Source organism: Colossoma macropomum, unplaced genomic scaffold, assembly GCF_904425465.1.
Source record: "Colossoma macropomum unplaced genomic scaffold, Colossoma_macropomum, whole genome shotgun sequence".
In the NCBI taxonomy this organism is placed as follows: domain Eukaryota; kingdom Metazoa; phylum Chordata; class Actinopteri; order Characiformes; family Serrasalmidae; genus Colossoma; species Colossoma macropomum.
In genome coordinates, this window is record NW_023494787.1 from 39,865,195 (window position 1) to 39,892,322 (window position 27,128).

General features: G+C 37.6%; 1 protein-coding gene across 2 annotated transcripts; it reads left to right on the plus strand.

The window, feature by feature from the left end:
* Positions 1 to 595: 595 nt before the first annotated feature.
* On the plus strand, positions 596 to 26,167 carry pip5k1aa (phosphatidylinositol-4-phosphate 5-kinase, type I, alpha, a). 2 transcript variants are annotated; one of them, XM_036567317.1, is made up of 18 exons: positions 596 to 820; positions 2,701 to 2,789; positions 5,201 to 5,245; positions 10,496 to 10,530; positions 10,723 to 10,812; positions 14,105 to 14,235; positions 15,253 to 15,370; positions 15,973 to 16,125; positions 16,342 to 16,641; positions 17,384 to 17,577; positions 17,952 to 18,035; positions 18,151 to 18,199; positions 19,242 to 19,326; positions 19,440 to 19,664; positions 20,958 to 21,090; positions 21,186 to 21,239; positions 21,339 to 21,426; positions 22,816 to 26,167. In XM_036567317.1, exons 2-18 carry the CDS (start codon positions 2,744 to 2,746, stop codon positions 22,816 to 22,818), a joined length of 1,833 nt encoding a protein of 610 aa, XP_036423210.1. In that variant the 5' UTR covers positions 596 to 820; positions 2,701 to 2,743; the 3' UTR covers positions 22,819 to 26,167. The 2 variants fall into 2 exon arrangements, with proteins under 2 accessions (XP_036423210.1, XP_036423211.1); XM_036567318.1 differs by lacking the exon at positions 5,201 to 5,245.
* Positions 26,168 to 27,128: the final 961 nt, after the last annotated feature.

Consider the following 27,128-nt stretch of genomic DNA (forward strand, 5'->3'; position numbering starts at 1 on the left):
ATTGTGAAATGGCCGAAGTGGAAAATATCTTATTGGTAAGGAGGTACATGCAGGCACTGTAAGGTAAGGCAATTTAGTTAGTAAATAAAATGATATATCTACATTGTATACATTTATTGTGACCCCTGGTTCCTATTACCACCACTGTGAAGAACTCCAAGCTGGTGAGTTTCTCTATAATGCACAATTTCACACCAAACCCCTCTGAAAGACTTTGTTTATATTTTAACCATTGAACTGTGCAGAAATTTTGAAAAACTGGTAGACTTTCCTTTTAACCAGGAGATCTCGCTTTGGAGTCACTGTAGCACCGCTGTAAGAGAGGGGAGCACACACAGATGTGGCGGTGGTTAAATGTATAATTTTGGCCGGGGTGTCCCTTTAAAATTACACTATTTACAATGTTCAGCTTCCGGATCTTTAAGCGAGAAGTATCATATTATATCACATAACTTTAAGTTAAAATTAGAACTTGATTTTCTTGCCAAGACGATCGAAAAGGCTAACCAAGAGGTGCAAACAAAGGGACAATAAACACCCAGATGACCCGGCCATTGTAGTCTCTTGGAGAGGAGCTCGTCAACCTCAACACCGTCACTTCCGCCTATTCCAAAAGCTCGCAGACATCGCGGCGGCGGCGCAGAGAGGGAGAAAGTTTCCGAGATTTTCACGCTGCAGAGACTTTTCTGTTACAGAAACTCACTGGAGGGCTTTTCTAATCTGCGAATATTTGTATAGAAGACGCCAAGAAGACGGGCGACTGCTCCTCTCTCTATTTTTACTTCGGAGTCAACAACAAACAGTCAACACAGCAAAAGAGGTTAGCAGTTAGCTTGAGCTATCTGTAGCTGAGTGGTGTTAGCGGTGTCTGTTTATCCGTGTGGTGAATTGACTACAGCTGTTTGTAAATTTCGGGTGGTCTTAGTTCGTTCCTGCTGAGATAGAAATACGTGTAAACAATGTAAACAAACTGTGAAAGACGAAGCGGAGGTCAGCTTCTTGTTTGAATTTTTTTCGTTCCACATAAAATTGTGCAGTAGTTAGCTAGACGAGGCGCCAGAATGTAGCTAGATTAGCTAGCTAATTGCTGCACCATTTAAGGTGGAACGGGGAAATTCTAACAAGAAGCTGGCGAATAATAAGCTGACTAGCCTCGTAAAAGGTATTTTGAAAGGCTAAACCCCACTTCTAACTCGGAGTGGATACGTAAAGGACGCTGCTAGCTTGGTTTCGGTTTGGTAAAATCAATTGTTTTGGAAATGTGTTGAGGCATTTGTTCTATTCTAATCATAAACGGTTGGTAAGTGTAACATTAGTGAGTGTTTAGGTGTTTTAACCCGTCTAAGACTAGGGCTACATTTGCTTAACCATTTATTGTTGACTCTGCTAGCTACACCCATGGTGGTGTTTTGTAGCTAACGTTACCAAGTCAGCAAAGTTCTTCTTACGGGAGGAAATTAAGTTATGGGGCAACTCCACGAGTCAGCCTTTTGCATTCAGTACCTCATTCATATCATTTAAAGCCTTTCCAGTGCGAAAATCTCGTGTTCTGCCTAATGCGTTTTAGCAGGTCTTTCAACACACGGTGGGAAGAACTCCATTTATCAAGATTGGCTGCCTTTCTGCTCTTTGTTAGGGCAAGGTATTGAGAGATGGCGTGACAACCCTATTGTAGTTGTTTCCTTAGATCCAAATGATCTACCATGTGCTTATTCTGATCAAGGTTACAGGGAATTTGCAACGATGTTTCAAATGTAATCCATAGTTCGCTGTTAGTGGCAATGTAAACAAAGTCATTTAAAATGGTTAGAAACCTACTGACTGATTTCTTTATAATGGTGCTGTTAGGAACCAGGGGTTGCGATGTTTCCAACCCAACTATAGTCATTTATTTTGCAACATATGAAGCTACGTGTGTCTTAAGTTTTTATATGTAATGTAATGTTGATAATGATAAAACCTTCTATGTTTTTTTTTTTTAAATGCTAAGGCCAAAACATTTTCTCAAAACCATCAACAAACAATGTCTCAGGCATCGGACACCATATTTGTAACCATTTCATGCAGTCATTTTCTACGATGGAGCTTTTAAAAGCATTAAACTCTCCAGAGTCTAAACTCCAACACTGAATAATTCTGATTCAATAACAGAAGCGCATTTCATACCGAGCCACTCTGAATGACTGTTTACATCTTAACAATTTATTATGCATTATGCATAAACTTTACAAAACATTGTTAGAATTCCTCTTTAAAGACCAGTATATCAAGCTCAAGTCTCCTGTTAAAAACGATTCATATTTTCTTTCAGATCTTTCCAATAATCCATAGTCTAGCAGCCCTCCACGTTTTGTACATATTTTGCTAGTTCTCGGCTGGCAAGCATTCTGTATAGAAATAAACACAAGCTTGGCTTCGTACTGACCAACTCCAGGTTTCATTACAAAAAGAGCATAACTGGTCCTGTTTAATCGAATTTAGTGCATTGTGTGAAATACTGAGTAAAATCGTTGTTTTGATCGCAGTTTTTAAATGTACTGCTAGTGTATTGTGTCTGTGCTGTCTGGGTATCGTGAAAACGTCTTTAAATATTGTGATATATTTTTGTGATGTTTCCCATTCCTAATTTGAAATGCTAATGATTTGAACCCAACTTTTAAGTTATAGAACATCTAATGGTTGTTTTATACTTTATCCTAGAACGTGTAAGTGAAAGTGAAACCTATGAAACTTTGGCCATCTGATGGCTACGGCTGGTCAAGTTCCCACAGATGGGGTGAACCCGACAGGTAAGTCAGGTGACTGGAAAAGAACAATGATATATGTCTTGCTCTTTGTCTGCAGGAACAGTAGTAGAAGATGTACTTTCGTTAATGCTTTTGTCTGTTCTTAAAGCCCCTATCTACTGATTTTAATGATTTTCTTCCAAATATTTTTTGAAGTTTCTGTGAGCTTTTTACAATGATCTGGCAGTGAAAGAATGATGTTGATCTTCTCTGTTGAGAGGTTTTTGAAATTACCTTTGTTTTGTTGTTTTCTTCTGTTCGATTTGAGTTGAGTGAAACTAATAGTGCGTTCCGTTCTGGAGGCGCCTGCCTAACTAGTCACTCACTCTTCAAGGCATCTCTCTTGTTGGGCAGCATTTTAATCGTAAAGGAACCTTAGTAGATATCACATTCGGGACACTCTACAGAACCATCACACGTCACTGCGCTGTACACGTTTTATCTGTTTACTCGCAAATCAAATCTGCAGCAGCTGTTTTCCTTGCATTGGCATTATTGTGGTAATTTATTGTGTATGAAGAATGGGCTGCTTTAAGGAGTCATGTCTGCTGTAATATACTCGACACAAATGTCCCAAATAAATACAGATAATCGTGATTACTAGTTTGTGCATCATTTCAACTCGATCATTGTCCTCGACCTATAAATACCCTGCTTTATTTGTAACACACAAAAGATGAAAGCTACTTATAATTTGTACAGTTTTTCTGCACTCAGAAAAAAATGTTCACACACAAACTGCTAAGCTGGCTAACATGCATTGTATTTTATGCATTCTCATCTGATTTATGAGCTCCTAGTCTGAAATTTAGCCATCAACATTCATCCTGATGTGACTGTGATAAGCATAGCAATACAAGCCAAGCAGAGCAGGCAAAATTAAGCATTTATGGTATTTATTTAAAAAAAAAAAAATTTCTGAGCATTTTATTCATTTTACATTTTTATATCGTCCAGTATGTTAAAGTATTTTTCATCATTCAGAGACAGTCTGTAGCGCTGGTTCTACCATGTTTTCCCCCACATGCACTGTAAAAGTGAGCTGCTATTAGCCATTCAGCTCAGTTTTTTTCCTAGTAACAGCTGCTCTTTCTCAGCTCTTCAGCCAGCTACGCTTCTTTAATGTTATTCCCTAAGGACACCGATAGGTTACTTGCATACAAAAAGGCTTAGAAGACAAGCTGCCTTCAGAAAGGGACAGCCGTAGTCTCGGGAGCGTGCAAATGCTGCCTTAAAATGCTGCCTACTTAGACGGCTGCCTTCCGATCGGACAGCACCATAAATTTCATGTAGGAGATATCAGATATGCCAAAGTACCAATGAGAGTTAGTAATATGTAAATGTCAGCTACTCACATTCCTCGCCCTCCCATAAAGTGACTGCTCTCCCACTGCTCTGAGTCACAAAACTCCCAGAAAGTAGCTTATTAAGGCTTTTCTAAATTTGTCAGTGATGCTTGTTATAAAGATTTATTACACTATTGTTTTTAGCATAGCTAGATGCTGTTTCCTACTTGTGTTAGCCACCTGTCAGAGGATCCTATGAAGTTATAAGCGATTAATGTCATTTACAAGCATGCAATAGCTAGCAGTTCAGTTTAACTGTAAGAATAAAACGAAGCATTAGCTAAGTATTACGTTAGCTATCCCCCTAACATCAAGGCTCACTGTGATTCCCTGCAATTGTACTTTACAGGCGTGATGCCCAATAAGGCACATGAGAAATTCTCCACAGTGTCTGTAAACGTGACTGATTGTGGCTGCTTGTGTGACCTCAGTTTCAGAATCACAGTCAATCAGTTAACTAACTAGCTAGCTGCAGGTTATGGATATAATGTTGGTACTGAGCGTTCAAATCTATGTGATTGTGATCTACTTGTCATAGGATGAAAGCCTGATTTCTTGAACAACAGCTGCTTAATATTTTTAGGCCTCTAAAACTGTCAGCTTGTACTCCATTTTGCACTTTTTATTCACCAGTCAGAGCGGTGGACAAGAGTGAAATAGTTTTTCTGCGTGAGAGGCTCAGACGTTGTGCGGCTCAAATACACCGATTGGCAGTGTCGCTCCACTGGTGCCGAGTTGCTTACATTGTTTGCGTTCCGACGCGCCCTCACAGTTCTGAGCCAACAGCAGCTGTGAATTTTTGGCTGCGCCTTTATGTATTTTTATATTGTATTTATATATTTCGTGAAGATAATGCTGGTAAATGTTTATTCCCTGGCATATCTTATAAACATTTTAAACCATATTGACAGGGGCTTTAAAACTATCACGTCTCTTCATTTTGGTCGAATGAACAGATGGGAGGTACTGAGTTGTCTTTCACTTTTTGTTGCAGTTCATTGCATTTCTGTGGTATTCGTCTTTACTTCTACTAATCTAATTATAACTAGTTTGATGGTTGTCCTCCAGATGTGTTTATTCTGTTTTGGAGGAGGAGGTTGTTTCCTCGGAGAGGTACATGCATGCGTGTGTTTGTGATGTGAGTAAAGTTCATGGATGGCTAATGCTTTAGTGTGATATGGGGTCTTCGGTAACAGTGCTTCTGTTGCTTTTTATGTTGTAAGTAGTGTGTGCAGATGTGTTGTGGTTCAGCAAGATCTGATCAGAGTCAAAAATGTGGAGAAGGGGGTTCAGGACTATGAGCCAGGTGTTTGTGCATGCTCTGTGATTGTGCATTTGCAGTTGCTGTCACACTTCTAGCCAAAGTGAGCATATGATCTGCATGTTGCTACAAATAACAATATCTTCTGTGTGTCTGTGTGTTGTGGTTGGATTTTTTTTTTGTCGTCACGCTACACAGAAGGTTGGCTGTTCCTCCTAGTCAATCCAGCATCTGTGGATTACGCTTAAATGCTGCAAGAAGGCTGAGTAATGAGAATAAGAAGCAGGATGCTAAAGAAACGATTACATGAAAAATCTGCTTTACACAATTTTGCCTGTAACTCAGACATACTCTGTCAATCAGGAGATATTTTTGTACAACGTTTGCATCTCTTTAGTTGTTCAGCGGAGCTACAAAACTAATGTTAAGCATACACTGAAATTTCAGCCTAAATTTTCAGCCGAAACTGCTAAACACTTTCGGTTTTCGGCTGAAAATTTTCTGAAAATAACAAAGATAAATTGGACCTATTTTAAAATGAAAGACTTTACCATTAATGTTAAAGGTGATGAAAATGAGAAATAGTGATTTAAAATGCTGTTTATTCCTTTTATTATTCTTTCTCTTTTCTCCTGTGGTCACTGCAGACTAGGGCTGAGCGAGATGTGGAAAATATCTAATTATGTTTTTGTTTTTTTGTTTGGTTTTGTTTTGTTTTTTTTTGTTGTTGTTGTTTTTTTTTTGTTTTGTTTTTTTTTGACCAGGTTTGCGATTTAAATGTAATTTGTTTTCTTTAAAATTAGCTCTGGGACCTTCTTACCAGCATATCACGTTTTTTAAGCTTAAGACTTAAATGTTGACTTTTGTGTGCCAGAATGGTAGTTCACAAGCTCTGCATCATTAGGTTAAATTTCTCCATTTAAAATTTGAGACGTATGTGAATTATATAGTTTGTAATCACATTTACAGTTCTTAAGATCTGAAAAATGCGCTCTTTCAAGTTGCAATTTTGATATTAAAATGATTAAACGTTCAGCGGTACTGCAGACGCGTTCAAACAGTTTGAGCGGCAGCAACAATTTCCTATGTCCTGGGACAGTACACAAGCAATTTGTAATCTGTGTTCTTGCCAAGTAACGAGAGGGTACAACAAGTTCTCCAATACAGGTTTGATACCTATTGAAAACACTACATCCTGCTCGATATGCAGAATACAGCAAAACACCAGAAGTTCCTCCTAGCATGCTAACACAGTTCCTGCTTCAGTTCCAAGTGTAACTTAAACAAAATGGAATTCATTACTTTGGATGTGCAGCCATTCTGTTATGGAGGATGTTGGATTTTGGCTCATACAGTAGCCTAAATACTGTAATAATTGTACTTGTACTTATTTTATGTAAACTATTTGCTCATTGGCCAGCTTTTTTTGTAGTTTCAGCCCAGTGTGTCCTGATGTTTATTTATTTATTTTTTTATGTGTGAACTGTTCCCTTAAGAAAGCAATAACATTGCATTTCTACAGATTGTTGCTGTTCATAAAAGAGTCAACAGCTAAGAGTCCGTAAAGTACAGATAACCTCAGTAAATCTAATGCTGCTCGACTCAGTTTGGATTCTAGAGTACTGAGTGGGGAGTCTGTGGACCAGGAATTTTAGTTCTAAGGCTAAGTAAGGAGAATAAGAAGCAGGATATTAAAGAAACAATTCCACAGAAATCTTCTTTACATGTTTCACATTAACTCTGTCAACCAAGAGATGTTTGGTGTCCGAAGTTTGGATCACTTAGTTTTTGAGTTAAGCTATGAGGCTAATATGAAGCATGCACTGAAATTTTAGTCTAATTTTTCAGCCGACTCTTTTCATTAAAAGTTTTGTTTGAGCACTATTTTTGCCTTAGAATGCCCTGTGTGCACCTCTCCTCGCTTTTAAAAGATACATTTTAGGCCAAACTTATCCAAAAACCATCCTAAAACTATGTCCCGATCATTATGCAGCATATTTCAAACCATTTCATAGATGTCTGTGATATAGCTTTAGAGGCATGTAATACTTCGGACGTCCACCTCTGTGAACAATTTTTAGTTTCTCTAGAAAAGAGCTCTTCACATCAGGCTACTCCGAATGACATCTTTTATTTTTTTGCCGTTTAACTAAGCAGACATTTTGAAACTCTATCAAAATAGTAGACTATCATCTCAATCTACGCAAACACTTTGCTACCCCACAGGAAGAAACACAACACGAACATTACACACACAGTGCAAGTGTGATATTTTAGGCTGGATTGCTTACAGAACTGGTTCAGATCCCTTTTTCCCCTCTGATATCCGGTTGAACATTTTCTGTTGATATCAGCTTGATATAGATACAGGTCAATGTTGATATACAGTTTCTAGTACGTTACAAACAATGTTTACTTATGGACAGGAGTAGAGTTAAGATGGAATTTAGGCCTATCACGATCATGAAATTTTAATTGATTAATTATCATATGAATAAATGCAAATAATGATTTAATGATCTTTTCTTGTTTTTTTGATAGTTTTAAATGAACAGTTGGCTAAATTGCATACTAGTCACTTCTCTTGCTAGATATGTTTACTTAGTTATGTTTCCTTAGTTGCTAACACTGGTTGTACTGTGAAATCAATACTGCACACACACAAACATCTAAAGTTACACAGAATTATGTGTAGAGTTAAGCAGAGCTATATGTTCTGCATGAGAGTGAAAATATAAGCAAAAACACACTCAGTATGCTAGCATACATACTAAAAATGTTAGCTTCATAGCTAACTAATAAACAAACATTACTCTGCGCTGCCCCTGAACATGTTAGAACACTAAGTTAGAAGTTTTTGTCCCATGATGATTGTTTTTTCTTTTTTGAAAACATTTTTAACACCCAATTTAGTTGCAGCACAATATGATTGTAAAATCTAATGACTGAGGAAAGTGATTGCAGTCAGCTTACGCAATTGTGATCATTTCAAATAATTGCGAATAGGCGATTATGTAATAATTGTGACCGGCCTAATGTAAGTGTGCAATTCAGTCTCTTATTCAAGCCTCTGTGGTGACTTTGTTTGCAAACATTTGCAGTATGGCTAGTATTGACTAAGCTATCACGATTGGCCAAGTTCCTGATGTTAGTGAAAGCTGATGAGAGGTCGTCTGTTATTTGTCCAAATTATAAGTCCAAATTTTTCGAGTGAAGATTAAAGACCAGCATACTAAGCTTTTTTTCAGAATTCTGCATATAGATTCATTTTAGTGAACATGGTTATTTTGAAATGGCTTTAGTCATAAAGGCCTTTCTAGCTCATAAGTCTTTCATGCCCATAGTCATCTGATTCAGGTTTCTGTTGGGTTTCTGCATCCTGGAGACTGTGTTTGCTGGGAAAACAAGATAATATCAAATAAACAGAAAGGTGGAATGTAAAAAAAAGTTTGTGGTTTTTACAAGTTGCAGTTCACAAACATGAAGGGCCAGTGACCACAGACATGGATAAGCGTGTCATTCTTGGTGAAAGGTTCTGTGTAGTACTGAAAAAATGTTTCTTTGACTTGTAACAGTAACCCTCTTTGCTGCGACACAGAACAATTCCAGAAGGATTCTTTAAACAACCAACAGTTTTTTCCACCATCGAGAAGAACCATCCATCCATCATCTAAACCGCATCGAGAAGAACCTGTTGACTATTAAGAATGCATGCATTCAAATGAGAATTCACGGGTCTGTATAGAACCATTGTCTTTACTAAAGAACCCTTGAAGACCCATTTTTAAGACTATAGTCTTGGATTAAATTGCTGTGCCAGTGGTGAATTACCTTTGAAAGTCCTTTTTAGTCTAGGTTTAGGTTTCATCTGGTCTGGGGAAACTGGCCCGAAATGTTTGGCTGAAATATATTTCCATATAAGACTACAACTCCCTTACCCCATGGTTGTTTTTCCTTGTTTTTGTTTTAATTACGTCAAATTAGAAGTGGGCAGTATGATGATATTTTATCATTTTCATGATAAATTGTCAAAGTACACTTTTCTGGGCATGTCATGGATATCGTCAGCACCTAAAGAACACTAACTAACTACATGTTTCCTTACAAAGTGAGCAAAATGGTATTATTTCAATGAGGATTTCTATTTCCTCGAGCCTCAACGCACTTCTGTGTCCCATTTGCAGGCTTATTTGCATGTCAGCACTATGATAATTACTACAAGTGAAAAGGGAAAAAAAATATATCACCAAGCTAGTTCCTTTTAAAAGGAAGTCATCATCATCGGAGTTATATGTTTTCTTTGGCTATTATAGTTCTCATGTAAAACTGGTTCTTTGCATGAAATAAAGAGCAGTGCAACTCTTTAGTAGCAGAACAGAGATGCAGGAGATCATTGTTCATCAATAACAATATTAAGTGTACTGTTTTAGGATTTACATGCTGTTTTTATTACCATAAGACAGTTTATTGTAATGAGAAATAGGCGTATAGGTACTGTATAGGTACAGGCAAATACAAATTAGGTAAGGGGATATAATCAGACTGCTAAATTGATTTTTACTTGTAGCAATCAAAATATTCCTGTACCAGCTATGACAGCGTGCAGAGAAGGAAGTCTTGCTTTGTAAGTTGTAGAAAATATCCCTGCTGCTAAATAGAAGCTAAACTTTGTTCCTCTGTGTTTATCAAAATGACGCACTTGTGTAAATGGCTGCAATAGCACTTTATAACCTTAGGCAGTGATATCATCACTGTGCAAAACGTAGCTGCATTTTGTTATTGGATTTTTATGTTTCTACATCATTTACATTTTGTGAATGTTTCATGCTAAATGGAGCAATTGAAATGCTCCAAAATTACTTGAAATAAAATCTTTGTACATTGTTAACTTTTAATGTAAATTAATGTTTTTGCCCACACCTGAACTATTACTATTTTGTAGATTTTGGGTACAGTGGTAGTATTCTAAGTTCCCTGGGCCTGCCATAATACATAAAGGCCATGTGAAAAGTTGCTGGAATCAGGATTAGGATTGTTTAGAGCTAGAGATATTTGCATATCATTGCCTGAGTAACTGTTCTTTTCTCTTTGCATTGGTACAGGAACGACTGGAACTGGTAGGATGGCGTCTTTAGAAGTAAGAATAATTTTGGATTTTTGCCTTACTACACTTTCACTTACTCATATTCCTTGTCCCTTAGGTGTGTCAAACTGTCAAGTTATATTTTCTCATCCTTCAAAAGTAGCTTTTGGTTTCCTAGGTTCTATATTACATAACACCTAAATATTGTATTGCATGGACTCATTATTATACCTTTGCATCTCTCAGGGCCTGGGCTCCCCAAGTTCATCACAGACCAATAAGAAAACTATTGGTCATCGTGGGATTGATCCTACAGGGGAGACTACATACAAAAAGGTAAGAAAGTTTAGCTTGTTGTTCTGGTGTTAATTAATCCAAACACCCAAATAACATATGTGATCGATCCCTGAAGGAAAGCAATAAAATATACTGAACTTGAGAACATTTGTGGCACCTTGTGTTACAAAACAGTTATTTCTGAATTCTGTTTGAAGCTGTTAGTAGCAAGTAAAGGAGATATCCTCTGTGTTTCCTGACCTGTACTACACTTAGTTTAAAACAAGCTTGTTTTTGTTGCTCGCATTGTGCTAAACTGTCTGTAATTGGTTACTTTGCGTGCCAGTCTGATGGCCTTTTCCTGTCATAGTTTTGTTTTAATTCAATTTGCGATCCTGGGTTGATATTTTCATATGTGGCCGATATGGCAAAATGTAATATTCTTCAGGACGTTTTTTATGATACACAGTGGGTCACGATTTTTTTTTTTTCTGACGTGATCGAACAAAGGAGTTATATTGTAAAAATGCTATCAAAAACCATGAAGTCAGTTACTTGTATTCGACATATACACACTGTGCTGCACTAAATCCAATTAAACAGGACTAATTATACACTTTTTCCATGATATACTCAGAAAAGCACATTGTGACATACTGTGATGTAATTTATCATGATAGTTATACAGTATCTTCCACAAATATTGGCACCACTGGTAAACATGAGCAAAACAAGCTATAAAAAAAAAAACATGATTTTTCTTTCATTCAAAATATTAGCAAAAATCTCATCTTTATTTGAAGTATAGTGATTGAAGGAAAAAAACCTAAATCATAGCAGGAAAGGGGTATTTGTCTCAAATCTGTGTGTGCCACAGTTGTTGGCACCTCTTTATTTAATAATTTGTGCAGCCTCCTTTTGCAAAGAACTCTGGGTGTTTTCACGCGTATGCCATTTCAGTGTCTGAAGTGTACTGAGAACGCTGAGTCATAGTTTCTTTTGCATATGTCCAGTTCGTTTGTAGTTCGTTTTGTGGTTTGATTGATTTGTGCATTGTGAAAATTAAACTGCCCCAGCCCACTTTTGCTTTATGGTGAAGACCTCGAGGCTTACTGTACGCAAACAGCCGCAGTCTTCCAACTCTTCAACAGGTAAAAACAGACCACCAAGGATCATTTATAAGGTTCTACTCAGATTAAAGCCTGTCCGTTATCTGTGACAAAACAGCAGCCCTGACATATTAAAGCGATAAGATGCGAGAGCCAGCGTGATTTTACCATGTTAAAGGCTCATACTGGGCACGCAACACAATTTTAAGCTGCTTTCACACTGAAGGCTGAGTGAATGAAAAATCCGTATTAGCGTTAAATTTCATCAGGCAGAGCTCAGTGAGGAACACAACCGAAAACGGAACTCACCGCAGCAGACATGCAAGCTTATTTGTCCAATTTTGCGCAATGCGCTTTGGCCAGTCATCTCAGCGTGGCCAATAGGGGAGCAGCAGGGGTGTCTGGTGGTTCCTCTTGCCACCTGAAAGGTTAGATTTATCAGAGAACGCTGCCCACTTTGCGAGCGCTGCACACACCGTGAGTGCTGTGAAATAGAGTTGTGGTCTGAACAAGAAGTGGATCTAAGTGGACTGAGATTTAAAAGGACCAGAAAGAAAACAGTCCTCTTTATAGTTCGCTCACATTGTGAACACAAAAAGAACAAGGTCATTTGAAGTTGGTTCCCTTTCAGGTTCACTTTAACAGAACTCAGTTTGGTTCTTTTAAAACAAACTATATGTGAAAGCACTGAGTCTTCTCCTAGTCTTCTGATGAGACTGGAGAACAGATGTCAAAGGATTTGAGGTCATTCCTCCATACAGAGTATCTCCAGATCCTTCAAATTCTGACTGTCCTCTCCAGCACATCCTGCAGGTTTTTCCTCATCTGACCATAGAAAACAGTCCCAGCAAACAGACTGGGGTTATATACGTGGTGTTTGGTTTGATTGTGGTTTGGGAGATGTTCTGAACCTAAGATCTACTTAATGTCTGCAGTTCTCCATCTGTGATCCTTATATATTCTTTGTCCACTCATATTGTCCACAGTGCGTCGGGTCAGTATAGGCATCCGTCCTCTTCCCGGCAGATTCTTAACATCTTTAGTTGTTTTAAACTTCTTAATTATTGACCTCATAGTGGAAATGGACGGTTTACCTGTTGTCGTGTGGCCATTTCTTGATTTGTGTAGCTCAACAACCTTTTTCATCACTGCTGTATTCTCTGGTCTTTCTCATAATGATGGATAACTAAGGGAATTTGCTCTGTTTCTCATCTTTTATTTATATAGACATATTCCTCAGTGAAACAAGAAGTCATGACTGACCATTTAAGTGTTCCTAATCGCTCAGGGGAACTTTAAAACATAAAATATGAATAGGAATATACTTAATTTAGCTCTTCCTCTTCAGATTTTCAAGGGTTTCCAACAATTGTGGCATACATAGATTCTTTCAATCGTTACGCATTAAATAAAAGTTAGATTTTTGCTAATATTTTGAATGAAAGATCAAAAGGTTAAGTAATTAGGAAAAAAAATACAGCTTATTTTACTCATGATTACCAGGGGTGCCAATATTTGTAGAGGGCACTGTAATTGTTTTCATGTCACCCAGCTCTATATTCTCCTAATATTTTGAACAAACCTGGGAAGAAAAATAGTAAGTAAACATGTTATTGCTCAACTTCCTAGTGACACTAGAGCTGGGTGGCAGCAGGAGTGGTAGGGTGAGTTGTTGATTGCTGCTGATGGTTTCAAACGATGTGTTGAAACAATGCAGATTTACTAGATGGCAGAATTAATAGAATATGTATTCTCCACAATGAATTGTCACGTCTCCGTGGTGCACTTTGTCACAATTTTGTGTGGAAATATCACGGTTACACCCTCACTGTTTTTGTCTTCAGTATAGCAGTATAACTTTCACATCCCAATTCTGAGGTTGCAGCGTGTGCTTCGTTATCTCAGCACTTGCTGACTTGTTATAGATAGCATGTCCTGAAGTCATCTGAAGCATAACTGAGGCTAAAGGTTGAAGGTTACCTTGTGGGAAGCTTCTGTTGCTGTAATGACTTTAAGATCGTATAAGATCATATCTTCTCCAATAGTCAAAACAGACATGAGACAGCAGTATGAAAACAAACATGCAGTTATGAAGTATTTTGAAATCTTGCGCTTCATGAGACCCACAACAGTGTTGCTTTTGTTCATGTGATACTGATCATTTCCTTCTGTTTGTATTTTGCATTGGATAAACGTGGATTTCGCAGCATGTTTGTAATAATTTCTCTGTTTTGCTTTCTCAGACCACGTCGTCCGCCCTGAAAGGTGCCATCCAGCTAGGCATCACGCATACTGTGGGCAGCTTAAGTCAGAAACCAGAGAGAGATGTGCTCATGCAGGACTTTGAAGTAGTGGAGAGCATATTCTTTCCCAGGTGACCACAGAATTAAAGGTTTAAACGCAGTATTTTTAAGCTGGTTTGTAAATAGGGTTGTTGTGTCACAGTTTCACAGTACTTTTCCAAATTATGGATTAAATTCCATTCAAAATACTGAGACCCAACATGAAAGTATTAAAATGACACAAACTTAACACTTTCTTTTTTTGGATAGAATGATGCCTGGTTTAATCAATATGTATGTATATTTTAATAGAAAAATGAGCTCCACAAACCTTTTGCTAAACCATTTGGAGCTCCAATTTATGTGCTAAATTATCTGAGTAGTTTTTGTCTGCATAATGCTAATAACACTCAAGTATTTATGAACAGATATTTTGAGGCGGTTTTGTGAGAATGACCCATTTCCATGTTTGAAACATTCGAAACTTAATTTAGCTGTGTGTTTTGTTTTCCTTTCTTGCGGCTACTGTCTGTGACCACCTTAACCAACACAGTAGCCTATGCGTATCTAAAAAAAACATGAAATAAATTAGGCTGCTATTTATAGTAAAAATTTGAAAAATGGAAATAAAACTTTCTTTTTATTGACACAAAAAAAGATCTCGTCTCACACAAAATAAAGAAAATGTTCTGTTCAGAGGGTAAAAGTTGTTTTCAACACATAATGTCGAGGATGCCCGTGTAATATATCAAATTAAAAGCATGTGCAAGTTCATAATTTTTCCTTCAATTTTAGCAACTTTCATTTCTGTTTTAAAGTTTAAAAAAACGTCAATCTGTAATATTTTTCATTAGACTTCATACTGTAAAAATGGCAAACCAGAACAACACTAAGTGTTAAGGATCAGCATGTTACTCAGCCACTGTAATTTCCTTGTGTCTGCTTTCCCTGTGTCCTGTGGTTTTCTGCTTTCCCCTTTATTTTGTGGTTTTCTCTGTAACAGCCTTTCTTCTCTCTCTCTCTCTCTCTCTCTCTCTCTCTCTCTCTCTCTCTCTCTCTCTCTCTCTCTCTCTCTCTCTCTCTCTCTCTCTCTTTTTTCTCACTGTAAGCGAGGGCAGTAATTTGACCCCAGGCCACCACCATGGCGACTTCAGGTTTAAAACCTATGCTCCAATCGCCTTCCGCTACTTCAGAGAGATGTTTGGGATTCGACCTGATGACTACCTGGTAATATTCTTCCCTTTACTGTGCCTAATTGATCACAACAACACAACCTGATTTTTTTTTTTTTTGGGCTGCAAATGCGGTTAGTTGATGTCACTAGAGACGGCATTATACCGTATATCAATATTACAACTTTAATCAAAACCAATACTGATCTAATATTTCTTCTTTAAGAACCACTACGCTTTAAAATGAGCTATTTGTAATTGAAGCACCTCAATCTGAAAGTAAGCCATCATGCTCAAACTATTTAAACTACTTCACTCTGTTTTCCCTGTTGATACCCAGTCTAGTGTTTTCTACTGATATCAGTCCAATACTGATATTCATCAATACTGATATGCCATCTCTAGATCTGACCACACAGTGCAATAACAGTTTATTTAAAAAGAGAAAAATTGAGATCATTTGAAGCATCACAGGCTTTTACATTAGTTGATTATTAAAAAAAATGCACTTGACTTACATGATTAAAGTTTTTTTTGGCATAGGCCTAGATTGTATGTTTATCAGAGCTGGCTTTTGAAGTCTGCATAAAACTGCTTTGATGACATCACTGTCACTGTAGATTCACTGATCTGTGAATGTGCTTGTGTATTCTACAGTATTCTCTTTGTAATGAGCCGCTGATAGAGTTGTCGAACTCTGGGGCGAGTGGCTCTCTGTTCTATGTCTCCAGTGATGACGAGTTCATCATTAAAACGGTCCAGCACAAGGAGGCAGAGTTCCTGCAGAAGCTGTTGCCTGGGTACTTCATGGTGAGGGAGCCATCATCAGACTTGAGCTGTTTTATTAACTGTCAAATTATTGTTAATTTATTTAAAAAAGCTTTCTGTGACCATGTCTTAATTTGTAAGAAAATGAATTAGGTTTTTTGAGAGCGAGAGAGAGGCAGAGGTGTATTTCCTCACGTACTTCCCCTTTTTCTCTCTTGTAATGATCTTTCTTAATGCTGATGTTGACTCTTCTCCCAGAACCTGAACCAGAACAAGCGGACGCTGCTTCCAAAGTTTTATGGGCTCTACTGCGTTCAGTCTGGAGGAAAGAACATACGCATTGTGGTTATGAACAACTTGCTCCCCCGCGCCGTCCCCATGCATTTAAAATATGACCTGAAGGGCTCTACGTATAAGCGTCGGGCCTCGCCTAAGGAGCGCACCAAAAGCCTGCCCACCTGCAAAGACCTGGACTTCATACAGGACCTCCCCGATGGTCTGCAGCTGGAGAATGACCACTACAACGCACTCTGCAAAACCATCCAGCGAGACTGTCTGGTGAGAGGAAAAGTTTGCATGTCTACAAGTGAAGGAAGTGATGGGTGTGTTTGTGTGTCATGGAGCAAGATAAAACCTGCTAAACTTGATAAATTGCTAGGCTTTGGTCCAATAGTGCAGATAGTCTGCCCATAAGCAGGTGAAAGGTGAAACGTTATAAATTAACATTTGTTACCAAACATTTTAAATTAGAATACGGGAATAAAAGTGTCCTGTATTTGAATATGAATTTTAACTATATAATATATAAACTTTTAAGCACACCTTAATCAGTGTTTATTAGCAATTCTTCCGTCAACACAAACCACAGCTTCTACTACTCAGTCTAGTTGTCATCATCATAATTATAATGTTATTAGTATAAGTAATAGTAGTTGTTGTCATAGTGTAAGTATAAATACATAGTGTTTTTTAAAATATTTTAGTGTGCATTTAAATCAAGTAAATTCATATTTAACATTAGAATTATCTGGGACTGGAATTTTGTGGGACAAAATGTTGGCTTAATTGACTCTGTTTTTGCTTTTAACAGCATAAGCATCAGCCTAAACTCACTTGATTTATCTTATGTTGGGTAACTAGCCACATCGTCTCAAATGGAAATATATAGCTGCGGGAAAAAAATTAATTATTTGTAGGCCAAATTTAAGAATAAACTGTAAATATGAGATGGGGGGTTATGTAGCTTCTCACTGGCTGCTTTGAGATGATGGCTGATGTGTAAACTCTTTCTGTGCTACAGTTGCTGCAGAGTTTCAAGATCATGGACTACAGTTTACTCGTGGGGGTTCACAATGTAGAACGGGCTGGAGAAGAGGCGTCCACAGCAGTGTCTGACCATAGAAGGGCTCAGGGCCAGAAGGCCCTGTACTGTACAGCCATGGAGGCAATCCAGGGGGAGGCCAAGGGGAAAACTCCACCACAGTCCAATGAGAGGTTAGGCTACTGATGCACAGTGTGCAGAGCTTTTGTTTTTATCCAAAGGCTGATTTGTGGTTGACAAAATTCTGACCTTAGACAAAAGTGATGGAAGTACTACAAATGCTGACCTGACTAACAAGTAATACTAATAATACACTTCTGTCCTTACACACACAAAGTTGGCACAGTTATTCAAAATATAGAATTCATGTCAGCAACAATGCTTCTTCTATCATGTTTTGGCATGTGACATTGTTCTGTTCTGTGCAGCTGAGGCTGTTCACCGGTCTGTAACAAACGCAGGAAGCCAACTGCATTTTTAGTGGAATGCTACAGTCAATAATTTAAATTTACACATGATTCTGTTCTTTGTGCACGTTTCACTGCAGCTTGGGGGGAATCCCAGCACGCAACTCAAAAGGGGAGAGGCTACTGATCTTTATTGGCATTATTGACATCCTGCAGTCCTACAGGTACTAGAGTTTGGTGAATAATGTATTTTTGATGCTGTTATGTGATTTAATTCATAACCAAATACTTTATTTACATTATTTAAGACTTATTTAAGAAAACTGTTAATATGTTTAGGTTGGTGAAGAAATTGGAGCACTCGTGGAAAGCCTTAGTACATGATGGGGTAAGTCTGTGGTGTTTATAGAAGAATGCTTACAATGCAATTCCCAAAAGCATCTTAGTATTAAGTTTACCTTAACTGGTAGAGAGCACATTTGTTGTGAAGTTTGCTCTACCATTTATAAATCGCCTTTGTGCTTAGTGATGAAAAGAATCAGAATAACCTTTACAAAATTAAAAGGTTTAAGGATTATAGGAAAAATACACAGTTGTCTATAAAGCCATCTTAGCATGTTAGCAATTTTGGCAGCACTTTATTTGGATGGTCCTCTGTAGATGCTTTGTAGGTGCTCAGTCTATCTTTAACAAACGCTCAACTTAATATCTATTAAATGCAAGGGAAGCTGAATTTGCATGTGAAAGATTCTAATAAATTTGTCCCTAAGCCTAAACCTTAACCTCAAGGCGCAACCTACACTTACTAAATACACAATTTAGTTTAAAAAGTCTTATGAAGCTTTTAAATAGATTTAAAAATGCAAGGTCACAAAATGTCTAAAATTGTCTTATTTTTGCTATTGGAGGTATTACATTCTATAATGATGCTTAAAGATAAGATTGAAAAGAGTCACTGTGTATGTTAAATTCAGAGTAGTTTGCTAATCTGAAATACACACAACAGTGGTCTGTGGTCAGAAACAAACCACCAGTGAAAGGTCGGGGATGTCGTAACTGATTGTAGCCAAACACACTAAACAGAGAGTTCAAAGCATGTATTCATGTTTGAATTTCAACCAGTCCTTATGTAAAAAAGACATCATGACGCTTTTGAATTTGTGTGGTGCGCGTTGGAAATATTATTGTCCTTTTGTCGAGGCCTTCAAGTTTTAAAATGCAAAGATTTGAAAAACTGAAACACCAAAATGATACATGCCCACAGTTAGTGAAGTTTGTGAGAATCACTTACATTTTTTATTAATGTACTTCTGTAATCACTCACCCTGGAACTTAATTTTTATTTGTGGTTGTGTCTTTCACTGCATCTTTATTTTGCAACATTACAGAAACATTTGTGCATTATTCTCAAAAATAACCCTCTGCTTCAGGACACAGTGTCGGTACACAGGCCTGGCTTCTATGCAGACCGCTTCCAGAAGTTCATGTGCAACACTGTGTTCAGGAAAATGTCATGTAAGTCTAATTCATTGTGTCAACAAATACACTATATATTTTTTTAACCGATATACAAAAGTTGCAGTTTCACTAAAGCTGGTTAAACCCCTGTTTCTTTCACCCCTCACTAGTAAAAACATCCCCTTCTAAGAAGACTCGAGCAGGTGTGGTGTCTGCTGTGCGGAAGGCCAACACTGCCGTATCTGGACAAAGTCATCAGCCTCAGCCATCGGCTACACCATCATCAGCTAACGTGACGCAGACAAATGCAGAACAAACCCATCCAGACCAGGACACGACCCAGCTATCCAACAGCAGTGCTATCTCCCTCACTTCAGAGAAACCAGGAGATGGAGGTAGGAAGCTGTGGGGGGAAATTTATTGTGTAGTGAGACAGTGAAGTGATTTACAATTTTAGAAGGCTGAAGTAGTAATAAATGGCAGAACAGGCAACACAGAAAGGTCGAAAGATTGGGGTCTTTAAGGAATAGTCTTCCTTACATTCTTATAATGCTAAAAACAGAGCTACATTAGCATCTTGGGGTGAATCCTAGCCATAAAAGAAAGTCCACCAATTTTGCTGAATTTCGCTGAACTGTTGAGTCATTCAGGGTAATTTGATGGGAAATGCTGCATCATACCACAGTTACTTCTGGCCTTGCAGTGTGGCTGAGAGACGTTCTGTGATTCTCTATCAAGAGAAAATGGCATCTCTGTATCACACCACCTTATTCAGCTGTAAGCTAGCAACGACAACCAGCCATTTAAAAAAAACGACAGCCGGACCGAGGTGATAAGTGTCTTATAAGTAACAATCCTGCCAAAAAGAACTATAATGAATAATTTTTTTTCCTAAAAGCAATGGATCCATCGACACCATACGTGAGCGTCTGAGTGCCCTGTTTATATTTATTAACATTTTGTTGATATTCTCCCTCAACAAATGCTGTGTTGAACCCACCACCTTCTGTCAAAACTAATCCTTGAAGTGAAGAAAAGAGAGCCTCTACAGATGTTTACAGCTGAGACAGTTTACTGGACAGTTGCTAGTCTGGATACTTAATTTACTATCAGCTACTGATACAAAATTTAAATGTCTTAAAGAAATGTAATGTGTAGCTAGTTCAAGTTCCATGTAGACATCTGGAAGTCTTTGTGACACGATGTTACGCTAGATTTAGCAGCGTTTAAATGCAGCAGTGCTTGCATAAAGATCAAAGCTAATTTTCTTAAGACCTTAAAAATAAACTTATTAATCCTTTTTTGTATCATGGTTGTCAGAAAAAACTGTTAATAAAAATGTATTGAAGGCCTTGTGCCTATGACCCCAGCACACCAGTGCCACTACCTCAGGGTGCTGCACCCCTTCTTGTGTATTATTGTATAATTGTAGAGGAACTTGGTGACTGATTTTGTTTCATCAGTGATTCAAATGGCAGAAATGTAGACAAATTGGTGGAATTTCCCTTTAAAAAGCTGTTGTAAGTTAATGAGGAAATCCATTGAAAAGGGAAGTTGTTTGGTCAGCTGTAAGTTTGAATTGTGATGTTTATCAGCACTGTTGTTCTCATGTTGCTGGTTTATTATTGATTAGTTTTTCTGAGTTTCTGTGCACTGCTGAACTGATCTTTTTCTTTTTATGCTTGCAGATATGCAGCCCCGCCCTGACCTGCTCCCAAGACTTCTTACTCAAGATGATGTCACAAGCAACTCAGCTGACACAACACACTCAACATTTTCTCTAGGAAGCCTTGAACCTGCACCCAGCACTCCAGTCTTGAGGTGTGTGCGTGTGTTGAGTGCATGCATGTGGGTGCCTGTTTCTCATTGCTGGAGGAAATATGTCACTTTCTGCTATATTTCTTTCTGCCTTTCAGAGAGGAAGAGCAGAAGCCCTGCAGTGCAGATCAGAGCCAGAGTGTTCAAGAAAAGTGAGAGGCACATGCAGAAAGAGATCTGCTCTACAGATTAATGCTCAACACATGCACTCACTCACAGTGACATCTTTTTTGTACATCTTTTGTTTGCAGCACTGTATCTGCCCAGTCGTTAGAGGAGAGTCTGAATGTTGAGGTCATCTCTCTCAGCGATGTAATCCCTCAGACTGGCAGCTGTTACGTAAGTAGCGTCCTTTAAAAAAGTCAGCTTCGTGACCATTAAATACTCTGTGTGCACATAACTTGGGCAGAATTAAAACAACAGTGTGAGCAGGAATTGAGAAATGCGTTTTGACAGTGTAAGATATGTGCCTAGCACAGCTGGTGACTTAAGATATGCAGGACAAATATTATTGTTGATTTTGTGACTTTGAGAATGAGTAATTTTTCTGAAATATCGTTGAGTATTCAAAGCCTGTAAGGGTGCATTTATACCTGTAGTTTGGTTCCCTTGGTCCAGATTAATTTCATTCAACGTCATTATAACGTGCAAGAGTGGTAGCTTGCTATTGGCATGGATGTATAAACGTTCATATTTCGACTCCTTAACAACATTGTATGCATTTGTTGACATTCAGTGGAAGAATGTTGGGTTTGAAACCTTTTTGGTACCAAGGAGCACAATTTTCGTTTTTGACCTTGAGAAATCCAGCTTACTAGTTACTAATATAGGCATAATGGACTACAGAATGACGCACAACAAGGTCTTTTTGACATTGATCCAAAATATGTACACAAAAGATTGAGCAATTTATGACACAGTTTGGATCTAATGATTGTGTTGGAACATTAAAGTCCATCTAACTTAGCCATTTTGTGCTTTGGTCTAACTGGGCTTATGTATTTTATGTGAGTCTTGTTTATTGTATATCTTGTAGTATTCTAAAGCAATAAGCAATGAGAGGCTGGTGTATGTCGTGAAGCAAGGTGAAATCGCCTCAGCGCACTGAGCAGGAATATAAAATTTTGGAAATAATACATAACATAATCAGTGTGTGCAGTCAAATGCATGTGTGTTAAGTATTCTATAATAGCTTTGAACAAGTCTCAGCCTCATTTTATAAGTTTGTGTTAGATTTTCTACTTTAGAGATCATAAAGAGAGAAAACATGTTTAAAACAGCTTCATAAAGTCATCTGTTGAACCTACCATAGAAGGTATGTAGAGAGAAAACAACAGTTCATTCTATGTTTGCTCTGTTTAGACCTCTTTGGTCCATTTTGCTTTCCTATTTCAAGAGAATCGCACTAGAGTTTATTCAGAAGCGATCTTTGACAGACCGCCTCGGTGGCTCTCAGGCCACTTATTTATTGTGCACCAGGGTTCACATGGCAGTGTTTTGTCTTGTTGTAACCAGCCACACAAACAGAGCAATTGCACCAGGTTTCGTTTTAATAGAACCATACCTGCCAAGTCTGAACACACCCTAAAATGCTATTCAGACCAGTCTGACTGAATATGAATCTTAATGGTGCAGTTCACAGATGTCATTGAACTTTTTGGTACATAACATTGTTCTGGGATTCAATGCTAATATTTAGAATTTCTGTATGTACTTTTTTTGTTATAGTGATACAATGGTTGAAGGAGGAGAGACAGACTAAAGCCTGTGGGTGGACATCGAGAGAAGCTGATCAGGAAGGAAGAGAAAAAAGTCAAAGTAAGGTGGAAGCAGAAAGCATGCTACTCTGCTGCAGTGTTAGAAAAGGGAAGCAAAAAGAAGAGACTCCAAAAGGGCAAACCACAGAAAAGACTGTAAATACAAAGACCTTTTATGGATGATTACCACATCCAGGGTCGCTGCTAAAGAGACATTGTCAGTAGGAAGATGCCAGTGTTGCACATCGGGAGTTCCAAACCACTGTTCTTACAGCATTCAAACATGACAACAGTGCCTTAATCATACAGTGTGCCTGCAGTGACAGCTCACAGGAACAAGAATATTTTACAGTAGAAGGATCTTCTTTTACAAGGATCTTTAGTAAACCAAAATGTTTTTTGTTTTTTTAAACCAGAGACTGTTTACCAATGAGACAGACAAAATCAGTGCTGAGAAACATAGACACTTGCATGACCAAGGAGGTGCATACTTAACGCACAGGTCGAATCAAAAGGTGTCTGTTGTTGGGGTGAGGGGGAAGTAGTTGAACAACTGTAGTTGATGTTGCTATTAAAAGTTGAAATAACCTTAGCCTCAGCTTTGTAAACAGTTGTTGCAGATAAGTTTCATGCATCATTGATAATATTGTGAATATGCATCAGGGCTGTCTGATGATGGGGGTTTCAGAGATTAAAGAACCTGCATGTTGATTTATTCATGTAATATTAAAGTATGTTTTAAAGTGCCAAGGCAGAGTTGAATAAACTGGCAGGGCAGGATAGTTTTAATACTACAACAAACAAGGCTTTTGAAAAACTCTGTACATTAGCCACTGCAAAATTTTAGCCAGAGATGTTTAAAAGTTGCTTCATGCAAGTCCTAGTCAAGGTTTCTTATAACTAGGTTTAGGACCAGAGGGAGTTTTATTTTATTATAATTATTATTTTTTTATCTTTCAAAAATTCAATGTCTGGGTAGTCAGTGCAGTACTTGGTATTTACGGTTTAAGTTAAAAAAATAATTAAAAAAAAAGCCAAGACTGCCTATGAGAAAAAGAAATAAAAAGCATTTTGCATTGTGGCAGTGACTACAGTTGCCAAGGTAATTAACTACAATACTCATAATGCAATGTCCTCAAACCCCAACACTGCACATGACCATAGTAAAACTAAAAGGTAAATTTCACACAGATTAGCAGTCTTAATTCAGTCAGCTTTGTTCGTACTTTCCCCCCATTTGGCTGAAATTTCTTGAGTCCCTAGTCTAGAGTTCGAGGCGAGTCGTGAGTCATTTAAGCACGTCGGAGACGAGTTATCAATTAGGTCTCGAGTTAAAGTTGCTTACTAGAGTCCCCATCTCAGTTCTATCTCATGTAAATTTCACACTAGTCCAGATTGTCTGTGTAAGAGATGAAGACAGAAGTTAATGTGTGTGCCGTTTAATAAAGCTGAAGAGTAGAGTTGAACTGATTGGTAGAATGTACTGATGTCAAATATAGTCCTATTCCAGTGCCTGCAGGCTTGCTATTAAAGAGAAAACATACAGCATGTTTACTGTACCTTTCACTATATTATTCATTTAGATAGCTTGAGAAAATTGGTGCTTTGCTGGCAGTTAACTTCAGCTTTCTGTTATTTATTATCTGGATGATTTTGCTTAAAAAAAAGATATAAAACCAAAGGGTTGCTGACGTTTGAGTAAATGGGGTGAGTGAGAGATCACATATATCTTTGCTGGTATTTCCACTATACAATATATAGCTCAGTATTGTACATTTATAGTTTCTAAACTATACTTATTACTTTATTCTAAGCTTCTCAATTAGTACAATCCAACAGATAATAGAAAAAAAGTGTGCTGGAATGTGATGATGACGATGATTTTGCGAAAAACCTTTGTGAACACTAGATGGCAGTACACTGATTTTGTTATTTTGACTTGGTGACTTTGATTAATAAGTGTTGAGCACAACTGAAGACTAACAAAATGTAAAGGGCCCATATCATGGAAAAACAAATTTTTGTAGCCTTTCTTTTGATGTAGTTTGTAGTTTTTTTTTATGTAGTTCGATATAAATACTGTTGATGTTCCAATATGTATTATTCACTCTCCACTCCATACAGTCCAAAGCATGTAAACTAAGCTGGTTTTTGTGATGTGACAAAAACCAATGCATTTGCATCTTAAGCCCTGCCCATTCACACTGAAGTTATAAGGAGTGTTTCAGCCTGGACTAACTCATTTATCTGTCTTAAAGGCACAGCAAACACACACAAACAAAAAAAAATCTGGAGTAGAGGTCAGAAAAGGTCATATAAAATTTAATTATGACAATACAAACATGCACAAATGTCTTACGTGGACTTCGGAGGGAGGGATGCAGGATATGGGCCTTTTAAACTTAGCTGTGAAATGTGCATCAAAAAATTAGTACTGTCTGATTGATATGTTAAAAAAAAGGCAAATATGTTTGTAATATGCTAGAATTGTGGGAGAACTGGAGAACGTTTCTGGAGAACGTTTCTTAGCCACATTAGCACAGACTTTTCTGCCACAACACAAAAGCATATTTGATCTGTATAGTTAAAGTTCTCAGCTTTGCCACGGTTCTTTTAACCTACAGTTGCCTTACACATGAGTATTTAATATGTTTATACAGTGGTGAATCGCAGTCAAGAGGCATTGGAGGCAAAAAACAAGTCTTCTGCAATGAAAATGAGAACATTCCCATATGTATTTCTATGGTAATATGTGTATTGGAGCTGCCTCTTTTGCTGGAACGTAAGAGCTCAATGTGACGGCTAGCATGAAGACAGTTAAAGGAAGCAAGCCTGTACACATAACTATTTATTTATAAGTGTAATTTATTTCTTTACGTTTCCAAACGTGTATTATGTCGTATGCCTGGGGTTTATGCAATATATAGTATAAGAATGCCGGTCTATGTTTCCGGGTTGTAACGTCTGCAAAACCTGTCAATGAATGGTGTCATGGACCGTGAGACTGTAAGTGTGGGCAGCTCAGCCTGGCATCTCTCGAAGTCTGTGAGAACACCTGTTTCAGGATACTAAGATACTTGGAGCTTGCTCTGCTGGACATGCTGGAGTTGACCTTCTGTTTCTCTCACTCCAAGAACTATTTAAAATAGTAGGTTCTTATAATTATTCATTGTCTACCCAGGCAATTCTCTGCAGATGTTTTTGCTTTCTATTAAAGAGGATATATCAAATGGGTTACTTTTGTATGGTTTTAGCTGTTCTTTTTTGTGCTGACAGTTTTTCATACTGTATTCAGAATAAATTAAAAAACGAACAAAATCTTACATATTGACTCTGTTTTTGTGTCCTAGTGTTATGAGTTGTTACGGCAAGATAATTCAAACAGGGCTTGTGGGCTAGCAAATGAACAGCTGACCGGAAAATGGCTTCAACAGATTGTTTTGAAAATGCATGAGTCTGTCTTGACTCCTATCGTAAAATTACCCATATACATTCATTTTTAACTCTATACTGTAAGGTTTTGGACAGTGACTGTATTTTTTTAGTCTAGCACATTAAATTGAAGATGAAACAATCACAAAAATGGTTGAAGTGCAGCATTTCAGTATGAATTTGAGTGTTTATACAAATTATGGAAAAAACAGTTACTGTTCTCCGCCAGACTTGACATGCTTTGAAATTCTCATCTATTGTTAAAAGGGAATTTAACTTTTTGTGGTTTTTTTTTTCTTAAAACTTCATATTCAAATCGTTAGGAAATAAATATTGAATATGAAATGTGCCATTCTAGAGCAATCAACAAATTAAGTGAAGATTTATTTATATAGTGCTTTTTACAACAGGTGTCATCACAAAGCAGCTTTACAGAAAGTCGGAGAGAAACAGATTTGTTCACGGTGGTGATGGGAACCAGACATCTGAAGTGTTTAATGCCTCTGAAAGCTACATCACGGAAATCTATCACACAAAATAGTTATGACTATGCTGCCTGATGCCTGACACATTGTTTATAATAATAGTTTTAAGATGGTTTGAAAGGTTTTAGTCTAAAACAGTTTTATATATTATTTCATACATTTATATCGCTGTCAGAAGAAAACCTTGTATCTCCATTTTTGTTTTTGTTTTTCAGTTTTTGACATCATTTGAAAGTGTCTGTCATCCTATATATTGTATGTAGATTTCATGATGAATGGACCAAAAGAAATGGCCCAAAATGACTTGAAAATATTCTGGTTCCATTGACTTACATTAAAGTATGTTTTTTCCTTCTCCTGTAAAGTT

Bases quoted from the DNA above. Each gene is read 5' to 3' on its own strand.
- pip5k1aa (XM_036567317.1), top strand. From the start codon at position 2,744: ATGGCTACGGCTGGTCAAGTTCCCACAGATGGGGTGAACCCGACAG. The intron at 16,126-16,341 runs GTGAGGGAGCCA...CTCTTCTCCCAG, and splicing joins TGTTGCCTGGGTACTTCATG to AACCTGAACCAGAACAAGCG. The intron at 19,665-20,957 runs GTAGGAAGCTGT...TTATGCTTGCAG, and splicing joins AGAGAAACCAGGAGATGGAG to ATATGCAGCCCCGCCCTGAC.